Genomic DNA, 15,063 nt, shown 5'->3' with positions numbered 1-15,063 from the left:
CAGCTTGGAAAGGTAGACTTTACAGAGCTAGTGCTGAGCTGCATGTGAATGTAGGGTAATTCTGAGTCACTGTCTAGTGTTAATATGTTAAAACATAGACAAACGTATTCTTGTTAAACACAAATATGAGACAATCGACACGTCATCTCACAAATCTAATCACACTTAATTTTATCACAGTACACTAGCATTGCTGCCTCTAGATCACGGGGTCCCGGGTTCGATGCCCAGCTGAGTTGGTGATTTTTCTCTGCCCAGGGACTGGCTGCTGTGTTATCCTCATCATTTCATCATCATCATCATTCCTGACAGTGGCTACATTGGACTGTGTACAAAAAAATTGGGACTCCGTATGGGCACTGATGACCACGCAGTTGAGTTTTCCCACAAATCAAACATTATCATCATCATCATCATTCTGGCCGAATAAGTGTTCCTCTTGTTTGCTAAAAATAACAGTGCATAAGATAGTTATGTCACATACTGCACTGAGAGATTTTGATTAAACATGAATGTAACACCAAACCACACACACAAATAATAACACAATTGTCAAAACTGTATAAGCTTCCATACTATATGAAAACATGACATATATTCTCAGCAAATTGAGTGGTCATTGTGTACTGTTTCTAACATTGAGGGAAATCACGCTTGAGAAATTTAATAGAAACATATTCATCTACATTTCTACTAGAACATAGTATGTAAAAATGTGTTTTGAGAATAGATTATTTTAATTGTATTTTATTTTATATATTCCAGGACAGTTTCATTGGTGCAGATATGGCAGAAGGTTTCTCAGACAAACTGTTTTCTGTGTGTGATATTGCCAGTAAAGAAATCAGAAGAAAAATAAGAGATCACAAATGTCCTCACTCTGCCCCGCGAAAGACATTTGAACCCAAAGACAGGAGGCAAGAAGAAGAAGATACACACAGTTTTTTTTTGGGCAGTCTTTCTTCTACTGCTGCAACTGAAAAGCGAGAAAATAATAAGAAAACATGCAGTAATGTTGACAAAAGTGGTCGTGGCAGGTTGCCTTCAAAATATAAGAACTTAGGTGTTACTCAGTGGTTTGGTACCAGTGTAAAACAGTCGGGAAGTAATAGTCATTTATTATCACATGACAGCAAAAAAAAGAAAAATACTGTTCAGTGGAGTTCCCGTGATCAGCTCAATAGTTCAACAAAAGCTAGTTTTGAAACCGGTGCCCAACATTCCGATGAGAAATCTGTCACTGCAGGAGGCGTATACAAAACGGGCATTCACAGACATTGTATTGATGAAACTAGTTCTAGATTTGTTAGGAACAGATCATGGTTTGAAGACAAGCAGAAATCTTTTACCTCAATTAAAGGGACTGGATATAAGTTTCTGGAAAATCTTATTGATAAAGATCCAATAGATGTTGTTGTAAAATTAGCAAGCTCTAAAACTGGGTTTGATGAAATGTTAAAAAAGAAAATGAGCCCTGATTTAATACACCTTACGATAAGAATCCTCGCAGAAAAAGTCTGTGCAGCTGGGTTTCAACACAACAAAACAACTGTTTTGATTATAGCATGCCAGCCATATTTTTTAAACCAGCTCGAAGGACAAATCAACAAAATTCCAACTGAACAGCAGTCGAGGAAATCGAAAATATTGCCTTTCTTAGAAAATCTTCTAATATTTTATGAAACAGTTCTTAATGTACTCCCACAAACTGCATGTGAAAAATTTAATAATCTGTTTATTATGACAGAACTGTCCATAGAAGGAGCTAAGAGATACCAAAACATAAACTGTGATGACATTAAGAAGAAGCTTGAAGATGTTATTGCCCAGCTAAAAAGCAAGAGAGAAGAATATGAACACAGTCCAATAAAAACAAGTAGCAAAATGGAGCAGCTCCAATATTTGCAGCCCCCTGATAATTTTAGACACTACAGTATATTCCCAACTGTTGAAGATTTTGCCAACAAACCATTTTTGCGACCTAGCATCGTCAAAGGGGCATATATTGATGTTGAACATTACCTAGACGTCCAGTTCCGCTTGTTGAGAGAAGACTTTGTGGGTCCTTTACGTGAGGGTATAGCACAATATATGGAACATTGTCTTCAAGGCCAGAAAAGATTTAAGAGGATTGACAATGTGCGAATATATCGTGATGCTCAGTTTGTAAACACTGTAACTGTTAAAGAAAAAGTAGGTGTGTTATTAAATTTTGATACCAAAAGGAAGCTGAAAAATATTCATTGGGAACATTCCAAACGTTTTATGTTTGGTTCTTTGTTGTGTTTTACACGAGATAATTTTGGTACCTTCTTTTTTGGTACAGTACTGGACAGGGATAAGAAACAGCTAGAGAAGGGTTGCGTTATGGTTGAACTTTGTGCCGAAATAGACTCAAACATGTTCTATGAATTTTTTACGGTAGCAGAAAGCGAAGTTTACTTTGAACCATACAGGCAGGTATTAAATGCATTGCAGAATATGCCATTTACAGAATTTCCAATGAAGCCTTATATTGTTGATGGGATTACAGAAGTGAGTCTACCCCAGTATATATATGCAAATCCAGATTCAGTAGTGTACAACATTGATGACTTCAGAGTGCCTGTTACTGAATTGGATGCTTGGCCTACAGAAGATGAACTGAATTTGGATGTTTCACAGTATAAGTCATTCAAATCTGCTTTGACAAAGGAGTTTGTTATAATACAGGGACCACCAGGAACAGGCAAAACTTTCCTGGGATTGAAGATAATACATACTTTTCTCAACAACCAAAACATATGGAACATTAACCATAGACCTATTCTTGTAGTTTGCTACACTAACCATGCTCTGGATCAAGTCCTGGAAGGCACTTTACAACATACAACAAGAATAATTCGAATTGGTGGTCAATCACAGTCGAAAGCTCTAGAGCCATATAATCTGAAAGAAATTAGACGAACTCGTGCACTGAAACTATCTACATCACATACCAGGGAGATATTCAGACAAATGCAAGATGTCATCAGTCACATTCATTCTCTGCAACGAGATATAGAGAAAATGGCTAACAACTGGGGGGTAGTCAGTGTTTCTTCATTGAAGGAAATGGGACTTACTGATAAACAACTTGTATCATTTATAGATAAACAGTCAGTCAGTGATGAACTTTTCATAGAATGGTTGAAGGGAGATGGAAATGACAATCCAGATAATGAATTTCAGCAGGGTCAGGCAAATTCCTGTAATAGTACAAGTCTTGATGATTTATGTAGTGAAGCTGGTGATAACATGGGTGCTGAAGATGATGATGATGATAACAACATTAATGTATTCCATGATGAATACGATCTGGTTATACAAATTGTAAGCACAATACAGTTAAAATATGCCCTTCAGCTATCACATCTTCGTGCACACAGTCAATATTGTCAAGAGCAGATGGAGCGTTCACAAGATAACCAGGAGGATTTCCTGAAGTATCAGCAGCTGTGGCTGTATAACACAGGCCTCTACAGGTAACATCTTGAAGTTCATGTGTGTCCTATTTTTCAACAAAATATGTTACTACTAAGTATTTTTTGCTCCACATATATTTGTCAAAAGATAATTTGGCTAGTTGTTTCATTGCACTGTACTACAGGCTTCACAGGCTTCCTCAAAAATAATATCCTGTATGTAAAACTGCTATCATACACACTATTATAAAACCAATAATCAAATGTTGTAAGTGAATTTGTAAGCTAATGTCAGCCATTCATTCTCATTGCAAATATTTGCTTACAATATTATGAAAAGGATAGTTGCTACTCACCATATAGCGAAGATGTTGAGTCGCAGACAGGCACAACAAAAAGACTGTCACAAAGTAGGCTTTTGGCCAACAAGGCCCTTGTCAAAAATAGATGACACACACACACACACACACACACACACACACACACACACACACACACACACAAAAGGTAAGGGTAAGGAGGAGGCTGGGGCAGGGAGGAGAGGGATAGTAGGCTAGGGGTGGGGGATGGTGAAGTGCTACTGGGGAGTGTGCAGAGACGAGATGGAGAGAGGGTAGGGTAGTTAGATGCAGTCGGGAAGTTAGGTGGAGGATGGGGGTTGTGAAAAAGGAGCGATGTAAAAAGGGAGACTGGCGGTGTTGGTGGAATAGAGGGCTGTGTAGTGCTGGAATGGGAACAGGGAAGGAGTTAAATGGGAGGGTAAGGAGGAGGCTGGGGCAGGGAGGAGAGGGATAGTAGGCTAGGGGTGGGGGATGGTGAAGTGCTACTGGGGAGTGTGCAGAGACGAGATGGAGAGAGGGTAGGGTAGTTAGATGCAGTCGGGAAGTTAGGTGGAGGATGGGGGTTGTGAAAAAGGAGCGATGTAAAAAGGGAGACTGGCGGTGTTGGTGGAATAGAGGGCTCTGTAGTGCTGGAATGGGAACAGGGAAGGAGTTAAATGGGCGAGGACAATGACTAACAAAGGTTGAGGCAAGGAGGGTTATGGGAACGTAGCATATATGGCAAAGAGAGTTCCCGTCTGCGCAATTCAGAAAAGCTGGCGTTGGTGGGAAGGATCTATATGGCACGGGCTGTGAAGCAGTCATTGAAATGAAAAATGTCATGTTGGGCAGCTTGCTCAGCAACAGGGTAGACCAGTTGTTTGTTGGTCACGGTTTGTCAGTGGCCATTCATGCAGAAAGACAGCTTTTTGGTTGTCATGTCCTCATGGAATTCAGACAGTGGTTGCAACTTAACTTGTAGATCACATGACGTTTCAAGGTAGCCCTGCCTTTGTTGGGATAGGTGATGTTTGTGACTGGACTGGAGTACGTGGTGATGGGAGGATGTGTGGGACAGGTCTTGCATCTCTGTATATTAAAGGGATATGAGCGATGAGATAAGGGGTTGGGAGCAGGGGTTGCGTAGGACTGGACAAGTATATTGTGTAGAATGTAATTCAGTTGCTCCAGTCCCAGATTGGTACTGAGTTAAAAGGGGAAGGCTCCTCTGTGGCTGGACGCTGAGACTTTGGGAAGTGGTGGGTGACTCGAAAGATAAGGCATAAGAGGTTTGTTTTTGTGCAAGGTTGGGAAGATAATTACGGTCTGTAAAGGCCCCAGTGAGACCCTCGGTATATTTCAAGAGGGACTGCTCATCACTGCAGATGCAGTGGCCATATGTGGCTAGGCTGTACGAAAGGGGCTTCTTGGTATGAAATGAATGGCATCTGCCGAAGTGGAGGTATTGCTGTTGGTTAGTAGGTTTGATATGGACAGAGGTACTGATGTAGCCATCTTTGAGGTGAAGGTCAACATCCAGGAAGGTGGCTTGTTGGGTGAAGTAGGACCAGGTGAAGCAAATGGAGGAGAAGGTGTTGAGACTCTGGAAGAATGTGGATTGAGTGTCCTCACCCTTCATCCAGATTGCGAAGATATCATCAGTGAATCTGTGGGGTTTAGGATTCTGGGTGTGTAGGAAGGATTCCCTCTAGATGGCCCATGAATAGGTTGGCGTAGGACTGTGTCATGTGGGTTCCCTGCATCAAACCGTGATCCACCCCCACTGCCCCCAAATCATCCCCTGTTAACTTTCCAGAATTTATTAAACTCAAACCTTGCCTCACCATCATTGCCCAAATCCCTCTGTGGACATAGTTCCACCATTGTTGTTTTGAAATGCAAGGATTACCTGGCAGAAGGACTCCATCCACCTACAAACCTTGCCACAGTGACCTCATTCCAGCAATCCAGCAGGATCTCCAGCCTCTCCTCAAATCCTTAGGCCCATCCCAGAACCACTCATCAGAGTCCATCTCTCTCCTCACCCCTACCACTTCCCACACTCTTACCTTCTACGTGTTTCGTGAGGTCCACAAACCCAATCACCCAGGATGCCCCATTGTGCCTGGTTACTGTGCCACCACTGAGAGGATCTCTGCTCCCATAGACCAACAACTTCAGCCTGCTATCAGGAACCTACCCTCCTATATAAAAGATACCAACTATTTCCTCCAACAACTCTCCACAGTTCCTGTTCCTTTACCACATGGTGCCCTGCTCATCACTATTGATGCCACCTCCCTTTACACTAACATCCAACAACTTCCCTCCGAGTTGCCATGACCAACTATATCCTCACCCACAATTAATTCTCCTTTGAATGCATTATCTACAAACAAATCCGGAGTACAGCTATAGGCACCCGCATGGCACCATCCTATGAAGTCTCCCCCAGCCACAGAGGAGCATTTGCATCGTAACTCAGTACCTCCTGGGACTGGATCAACTGAATTACATACTCTGCCAGGGTTTTGACTACCTATCATCATGCCCTGAAATGAGATGTCCTGCCCACTAGCCTTCACACCCCTCCCAATGTGTATTCTACACTATATACTCGTCCATCCCTACATAACCCCTACTCCCAACCGCTTACCTCATGGGCCATATCCATGTAATAGACTGAGATTCTAGATCTGTCCCGTAAATCCTTCCACCACAGTGTACTCCAGTCTGCTCACAAACATCACCTATCCCATCAAAGGCAGATGTGAAATCAGTCATGTGATCTACAAGCTAAGCTACAATCATTGTGCTGCATTCTATATGGGCATGACAACCAACATGCAGTCTGTCTGCATAAATGGCCACCAGCAAACTGTGGCCAAGAAGCAACTGGACCACTCTGTTTCTGAGCATCCCGACCAACATGACATCCTTCATTTCAATGACTGCTTCACTGCTGCCATATGAATCCTTCCCACCAACACCAGCTTTCCTGAACTGCGCAGGTAGGAACTCTCCCTGGAGTACCTGGCCTTAACCTTTGTTAGTCATTGTCTTCACCCACCTAGCCTCTTCCCTATTCCCATTCCAGCACTACACAGCTCCCTATTCCACCAACATACCCTGTCATTTTACTTCTCTGCTTTTTGGCTACTCCGCCGTCCATCTAACCTCTGGACTACACCTAGCTGCCATGCTCTCTCTCCACCTTGTCCTTGCACGCTCCCCAGCAGCACTTCTCCATCCCCCACCCCTACCTCGCCCTCCCCGCCCCAGCCTCCTTCTTACCCCTATCCAGTTGCCTCGCCTCTCATGCTCTGCTGCTGCTGCTACCCATAGTCTGGATTCAGCTGCCAGAGGCTGTGGTGTGTGTGTGTGTGTGTGTGTGTGTGTGTGTGTTTGTGTTTGTGTGCGTGGTCTATTTTTGACAAAAGCCTTGTTGGCCGAAAGCTTAATTTGTGACAGTCTTTTTGATGTGCCTATCTGCAACTCGGCATTTCTGCTATATGGTGAGTAGCGACTATCCTTTTCATAATATTGTTACATTCCATTCTGGGCTTTACATTGTTTCGCAGTTTTAGAGAGTGAGGCAGGCAGCCTGAAGGTTGATTTGAACACTAGCGCTGTGTTCTGTGTGGTTTCACAAACAAATTAACACCTAGCGCTGAGTGTTAACTGCGGTGCAGATTTGCATGCTTCGCACACACAAAGTACTCCCAGAGTGAAACTCAAAAGGCGCCCGAAATAATCATCAGACAAAATATGAATTTAATTTTGAATTCCAGGATGAGATTATCACTCTGCAGCAGAGTGTGCACTGAGATAAAACTTCCTGGCAAATTAAAACTGTTTTAATTTTGAATTGCCGGATATATTTTCTGGCTCTCGCCCATTAATCAACCACACCATATGGCACTTCTGTATTGCGCAGTAACCTAGACACTTCAAATATTATGAGCCCTGTTGTAAGTCTCATGTTGTATCCCACATACAGTGAGAGTAGATGAGATAACAGTCCTGTTTTTTCCAGATGACTCACTGCTGCCTGTTTCATTGCCTGCCTGTTTGTCAAATCGAATACTGCAATTACTTGAAAACTGGAGTGTATTATTTACTTACATTGTGATCATATGGTCATATTCTGACTTTCTGAAGCTGAGAAATGAAATACTATTAATATCAACCTACATATTGTCAGTAAAATTAAATTATATGATAATGGTGAACATTTTGTAAGAAAAGTTTTAAATTAAGGATTTGTAGTGCTATAGCAGATCATGTATGCTTTTAATATACTGTACTTATGGTCTAAAACTGTTGGTGGGTGTGACAAGTTAAATATTGTACTCAAAAAGTAAGTTTATACATGTTGTTGTTGTTGTTGTGGTCTTCAGTCCTGAGACTGGTTTGATGCAGCTCTCCATGCTACTCTATCCTGTGCAAGCTTCTTCATCTCCCAGTACCTACTGCAACCTACATCCTTCTGAATCTGCTTAGTGTATTCATCTCTTGGTCTCCCCCTATGATTTTTACCCTCCACGCTGCCCTCCAATACTAAATTGATGATCCCTTGATGCCTCAGAACATGTCCTATCAACCGATCCCTTCTTCCGGTCAAGTTGTGCCACAAACTTCTCTTCTCCCCAATCCTATTTAATACTTCCTCATTAGTTATGTGATCTACCCATCTAATCTTCAGCATTCTTCTGTAGCACCACATTTCAAAAGCTTCTATTCTCTTCTTGTCCAAACTATTTACCGTCCATGTTTCACTTCCATACATGGCTACACTCCATACAAATACTTTCAGAAATAACTTCCTAACACTTAAATCTATACTCGATGTTAACAAATTTCTCTTCTTCAGAAACGCTTTCCTTGCCATTGCCAGTCTACATTTTATATCCTCTCTACTTCGTCCATCGTCAGTTATTTTGCTCCCCAAATAGCAAAACTCCTTTACTACTTTAAGTGTCTCATTTCCTAATCTAATACCCTCAGCATCACCCGACTTAACTCGACTACATTCCATTATCCTCTTTTTGCTTTTGTTGATGTTCATCTTATATCCTCCCTTCAAGACACCATCCATTCCATTCAACTGCTCTTCCAAGTCCTTTGCTGTCTCTGACAGAATTACAATGTCATCGGCGAACCTCAAAGTTTTTATTTCTTCTCCATGGATTTTAATACCTACTCCAAATTTTTCTTTTGTTTCCTTTACTGCTTGCTCAATATAGAGATTGAATAACATCGGGGAGAGGCTACAACCCTGTCTTACTCCCTTCCCAACCACTGCTTCCCTTTCATGTCCCTCAACTCTTATAACCGCCATCTGGTTTCTGTACAAGTTGTAAATAGCCTTTCGCTCCCTGTATTTTACCCCAGCCACCTTTAAAATTTGAAAGAGAGTATTCCAGTCAACATTGTCAAAAGCTTTCTCTAAGTCTACAAATGCTAGAAACGTAGGTTTGCCTTTCCTTAATCTTTCTTCTAAGATAAGTCGTAAGGTCAGTATTGCCTCACGTGTTCCAGTATTTCTACGGAATCCAAACTGATCTTCCCCGAGGTCGGCTTCTACTAGTTTTTCCATTCGTCTGTAAAGAATTCGTGTTAGTACTTTGCAGCTGTGTCTTATTAAACTGATTGTTCGGTAATTTTCACATCTGTCAACACCTGCTTTCTTTGGGATTGGAATTATTATATTCTTCTTGAAGTCTGAGGGTATTTCGCCTGTTTCATACATCTTGCTCACCAGATGGTAGAGTTTTGTCAGGACTGGCTCTCCCAAGGCCGTCAGTAGTTCCAATGGAATGTTGTCTACTCCGGGGGCTTTGTTTCGACACAGGTCCTTCAGTGCTCTGTCAAACTCTTCACGCAGTATCGTATCTCCCATTTCATCTTCATCTACATCCTCTTCCATTTCCATAATATTGTCCTCAAGTGCATCGCCCTTGTATAGACCCTCTATATACTCCTTCCACCTTTCTGCTTTCCCTTTTTTGCTTAGAACTGGGTTTCCATCTGAGCTCTTGATGTTCATGCAAGTGGTTCTGTTATCTCCAAAGGTCTCTTTAATTTTCCTGTAGGCGGTATCTATCTTACCCCTAGTGAGATAAGCCTCTACATCGTTACATTTGTCATCTAGCCATCCCTGCTTAGCCATTTTGCACTTCCTGTCGATCTCATTTTTGAGACGTTTGTATTCCTTTTTGCCTGCTTCATTTACTGCATTTTTATATTTTCTCCTTTCATCAATTAAATTCAATATTTCCTCTGTTACCCAAGGATTTCTACTAACCCTCTTCTTTTTACCTACTTGATCGTCTGCTGCCTTCACTACTTCATCCCTCAGAGCTACCCATTCTTCTTCTGTTGTATTTCTTTCTCCCATTCCTTTCAATTGTTCCCTTATGCTCTCCCTGAAACTCTGTACAACCTCTGGTTCTTTCAGTTTATCCAGGTCCCATCTCCTTAAATTCCCACCTTTTTGCAGTTTCTTCAGTTTTAATCTACAGGTCATAACCAATAGATTGTGGTCAGAGTCCACATCTGCCCCTGGAAATGTCTTACAATTTAAAACCTGGTTCCTAAATCTCTGTGTTACCATTATATAATCTATCTGATACCTTTTAGTATCTCCAGGGTTCTTCCATGTATACAACCTTCTATCATGATTCTTAAACCAAGTGTTAGCTATGATTAAGTTGTGCTCTGTGCAAAATTCTATCAGGCAGCTTCCTCTTTCATTTCTTAGCCCCAATCCATATTCACCTACTACGTTTCCTTCTCTCCCTTTTCCTACACTCGAATTCCAGTCACCCATGACTATTAAATTTTCGTCTCCCTTCACTATCTGAATAATTTCTTTTATTTTATCATACATTTCTTCAATTTCTTCGTCATCTGCAGAGCTAGTTGGCATATAAACTTGTACTACTGTAGTAGGTGTGGGCTTTGTTTCTATCTTGGCCACAATAATGCGTTCACTATGCTGTTTGTAGTAGCTTACCCGCATTCCTATTTTCCTATTCATTATTAAACCTACTCCTGCATTACCCCTATTTGACTTTGTGTTTATAACCCTGTAGTCACCTGACCAGAAGTCTTGTTCCTCCTGCCACCGAACTTCACTAATTCCCACTATATCTAACTTTAACCTATCCATTTCCCTTTTTAAATTTTCTAACCTACCTGCCCGATTAAGGGATCTGACATTCCACGCTCCGATCCGTAGAACGCCAGTTTTCTTTCTCCTGATAACGACATCCTCTTGAGTAGTCCCTGCCCGGAGATCCGAATGGGGGACTATTTTACCTCCAGAATATTTTACCCAAGAGGACGCCATCATCATTTAATCATACAGTAAAGCTGCATGCCCTCGGGAAAAATTACGGCCGTAGTTTCCCCTTGCTTTCAGCCGTTCGCAGTACCAGCACAGCAAGGCCGTTTTGGTTATTGTTACAAGGCCAGATCAGTCAATCATCCAGACTGTTGCCCTTGCAACTACTGAAAAGGCTGCTGCCCCTCTTCAGGAACCACACGTTTGTCTGGCCTCTCAACAGATACCCCTCCGTTGTGGTTGTACCTATGGTACGGCTATCTGTATCGCTGAGGCACGCAAGCCTCCCCACCAACGGCAAGGTCCATGGTTCAGTTTATACATATGGCATGGATAACAGAAACACTTCCTTAGAGGACGCACTCATACAGCGTCATATGTTTGCCTTTTTTCTCTCTTTGTCCATATTCAAAACACTTGAGAATTAAGAGAGGATGTTGGTGGAGGACATTTTTGTCATATAACTTATACTATTTGTCCTCATTTAGTGACTGAAAACACCAGCTCGAAAAAATTGTGCAATGTTGCTTATACTAATATAAGTGAGGGACACAAAACCAGTGCATGTTTATGTTTACATCATTGAACCAGGGATAAATTTTTTGTTTTATACTATTAAAGCAGTAAAAAGGAAACAAAAGAAAAATTTGAAGTGGGAATTAAGGTCCAGGGAGAAGAAATAAAAACAGCGAGATTTGCCAGTGACTTTATATTTCTGTCAGAGACGGCAAAGCACTTGGAAGAGCAGTTGGACAGAATGGACAGTGTCTTGAAAGGAGGACAAGATGAACATCTACAAAAGCAAAATGGGGATAACAGAATGTAGTCCAACTAAATCAGGTGTTGCTGAGGGAATTAGATTAGGAAATGTGACACTTAAAGCAATAACTGAGTTTTGCTATTTGGGAAGCAAAACAACAGATGATGGTTGAAGTACGGAGGATATAAAGTGTAGACTGGTAATGGCAAGAACTGTGTTTCTGAAGAAGAGAAATTTGTAAAATTGAGTATAGATTTAAGTGTCTGGGAGTCCTTTCTGAAAAGTATTTGAATGGAGTGTAGCCATGTATGGAAGTGAAACATGGGTGATAAACTGTTTAGACAAGAAGATAATGGAAGCTTTTCAAATGTGGTGCTACAGAAAAATGCCGAAGATTAAATGGGTCAATCATGTAACTAATGTGGAGGTACTGAATAGAATTGGGAAGAAGAAAAATTTGTGGTACAACCTGACTAAAAGATGGGCTCGGTTGGTAGAACACATTCTGAGGCATCAAGGGATCACCAATTCAGTACTGGAGGGAAGCATGGTGGTGGGGGTAAAAATCATAGAGAGAGGGAGAGAGAGAGAGAGAGACCAAGGAATGAATACAGTAAGCAGGTTCAGTGGTATGTAGGTTGCAGATGTAGGCTCAAGGATGAAGAGACATGCACAGGATAGAGTAGCATGGAGAGCTGCATCAAACTAGTCTTTGGACTGAAGACCACAACAACAATAACAACTGTTGTTATTGTTCACATTTCTGTATCTGTAAAACTTTTAATCATGAAGGGGGTTGGTGTCTGAAGTTTATAGCTCTAGGAAGCCTGATTCATGATATATATCTTGCTTTATAGATAGAAAAACATTGAAAAATTAATGTTTGCTGAAACTTATTCCCCTGCTTTCTGATTTTTCCAGTACTTCTTGTGCTTAACTCCATGGGCAATGATTATAATTACTGTATGGAAAGTAAGATTTCAGTAGTCACAGTCATTCTACACTTATCATGCCTTTTACTATGCTACATGTGCACAGAAAATTGGAAAGAAAAGGTTGTTCATGATGAAACATAGTTCACTGTGAGCTAGCCAGAACTAATAAAATTGATATTATCAACCAAAAGCCACCCTTCTGATGAATTATGTCTATCAAAAAATATGTAATGGACTTCCGTATTGTTCATTTAACTTCACACAAAATGAAAATTAATTCATTTTTCCTGTCAGATTTGTAAATTTTAAAGAATGAAGATGCAACCATAAATATCCATAAAAACCAATGATGACATTGCTCATTACACTAAGCAGTTTTAAAGCCTAAAGGGGCAGTACTGTAAACAAAATTTTGAGTTATCTGTAGGAGCCTCCAGAGTGCGTATACTAAGTTCAAGCATCGAAAATTTCAGAGTTTGTAACTGTGGTCATAAATGTACATCCCAGTAACTTTGGAATGTGTAAAATCAACTAAGTTTTGCAAATGATGTGAACAGAGGAAGAGAGAGCCAGATGGTTGGGTCCAGAAGTTTGTATGAACACCCTTTTTGAGTTCAGGTCAGGACTACACACTCAGCCAATTGACTTATTTGACAGCAACATCGTATTGTGTTCATGCACTGTGATGAATGTGAATGTCCCCTGAAGTGACACATTTCTCCTCCACTCTCTGAGTAACACATTCAGATACTAGAAACAATAACACATTCAGATACAAGAAACAAAGGAAACACCTTCGGTGAATATACAGGTCATCTTAAATCACTTTGCATATTGAGTTGAAATGACAGAAGAAAAGAATTATTCTTTCATATGAAATTCATGCTGAACTATCACTAAATGTTACAGAGGACATATGTTACTGGGAGACACATGAGAATGTGTCGGTGTTGAAAAAGTTTTCTCCCTTGCACCATTTCCCACATTCTTTCTCAAATATTCTCCCTCTGTTTCTGAAACTCAACTACTTGAAATGTACTATTCATTCATATTAACTTGTTTATTTATATTTGTTCATTGGTACCTCAGAACACAAAAGTTTCTGCCCTCCAGTAAGAGAAAAAATGACAATCTTTAATATAAATCAAAAATCTTAGGACCATTATCCATTCTGTCATCACACACCTAAGTATGCATAAGATGTTGACAGGTAGTTGAATGTGAATCTCAGTTTCTTGAATTATGTAACCGTGAACTAGCAATGCATTGAATTTGCACTAGGCATGATTCAAATCACATTATCTTTTATAGGTTCTTCAAGAACCGCCTTACACAGGATGTCAGTATGGATGGACATCTTACTGAGAGATTGACACGTGTTCACAACCTCTGGGATCTTAACATAGAAGAACGTTGGTATTTGTACAAATATTGGTGTCAATGTTTACACTCAACTCTCATGAAGAGGGTGTGGCAGTTACAAGCACAATACAAACAGTTGTGTATGCGATATGATGAAATACGTGATATTGCGGATCTCTGTATAATGCAAGATGCCCTTGTTGTTGGCCTGACAACATCTGGTGCTGCAAGGAAGCAGTCTTTGTTGCAGGAACTGAAACCACGAATAGGTAAGTAAAAACTCAGATTTAATCCCTCTTCAGTGTAATAGTTTTGTAGCTGTTTCCTGGGTTTATCTTTATTCATCGTTAGTTGCTTGTAGTTGAGAAATAAGTTAAGAAAAATTGGCTGTCTCTAGCTTTCAGAATCACTAATTTTTTCTCAAGAGATCAAACATTGAATTTATGGCATTATGAATATAACAGTACCAAACGGGAGAGATGTGATTATTTTTCGCAAAATGAAAATTTGAAGAGGACCAGTAACCATTACAAAAGTGGCCACTTTATAGGTAGAATTTTATGAACAAAGTGGGGGAAAAAGCAGGTGGAAATCCATAAGTTAATAAGGTTTGAGAAAGGAGAAGGCAGTTTAACATTAGCAAGTGAATGGAATGCAATAGGGAGGCACGGAAAGCAGGTGAATGTGTTGACAAGTCCTAGGTTTTACACGGGAAATAAAACTACAGGAAAACCATTTGGAATTTGATAAATGTTAAAGTAGTAAGCATTCAGTTTAGAAGTCGGAGATCTGAGGCTACACTCTCACTTGTTGAATTCTGTCCTAATCTCTGGCACTTGCACACAAATACCATCCTGAAGTGGAAGTTAACTGTTTTGGGAGCACGTACAATTGT

At 40.6% G+C, this 15,063-nt stretch overlaps 1 protein-coding gene across 1 annotated transcript in view; it reads left to right on the top strand.

Moving 5' to 3' along the window:
* Positions 1-587: 587 nt before the first annotated feature.
* Positions 588-15,063, top strand: part of LOC124594486 (NFX1-type zinc finger-containing protein 1-like) — a 356,250-nt gene continuing 341,774 nt past the window's right edge. The window contains exons 1-7 of the mRNA XM_047132862.1: positions 588-623; positions 766-3,229; positions 3,290-3,503; positions 13,234-13,280; positions 13,364-13,497; positions 13,658-13,764; positions 14,118-14,437. Coding sequence (XP_046988818.1) covers positions 588-623; positions 766-3,229; positions 3,290-3,503; positions 13,234-13,280; positions 13,364-13,497; positions 13,658-13,764; positions 14,118-14,437 — 3,322 coding nt within the window. The remainder of the gene's footprint in view (positions 624-765; positions 3,230-3,289; positions 3,504-13,233; positions 13,281-13,363; positions 13,498-13,657; positions 13,765-14,117; positions 14,438-15,063) is intronic.

This window comes from Schistocerca americana, chromosome 2 (assembly GCF_021461395.2).
Source record: "Schistocerca americana isolate TAMUIC-IGC-003095 chromosome 2, iqSchAmer2.1, whole genome shotgun sequence".
NCBI lineage: Eukaryota > Metazoa > Arthropoda > Insecta > Orthoptera > Acrididae > Schistocerca > Schistocerca americana.
This window is presented reverse-complemented; position numbering and strand designations above follow the sequence as displayed.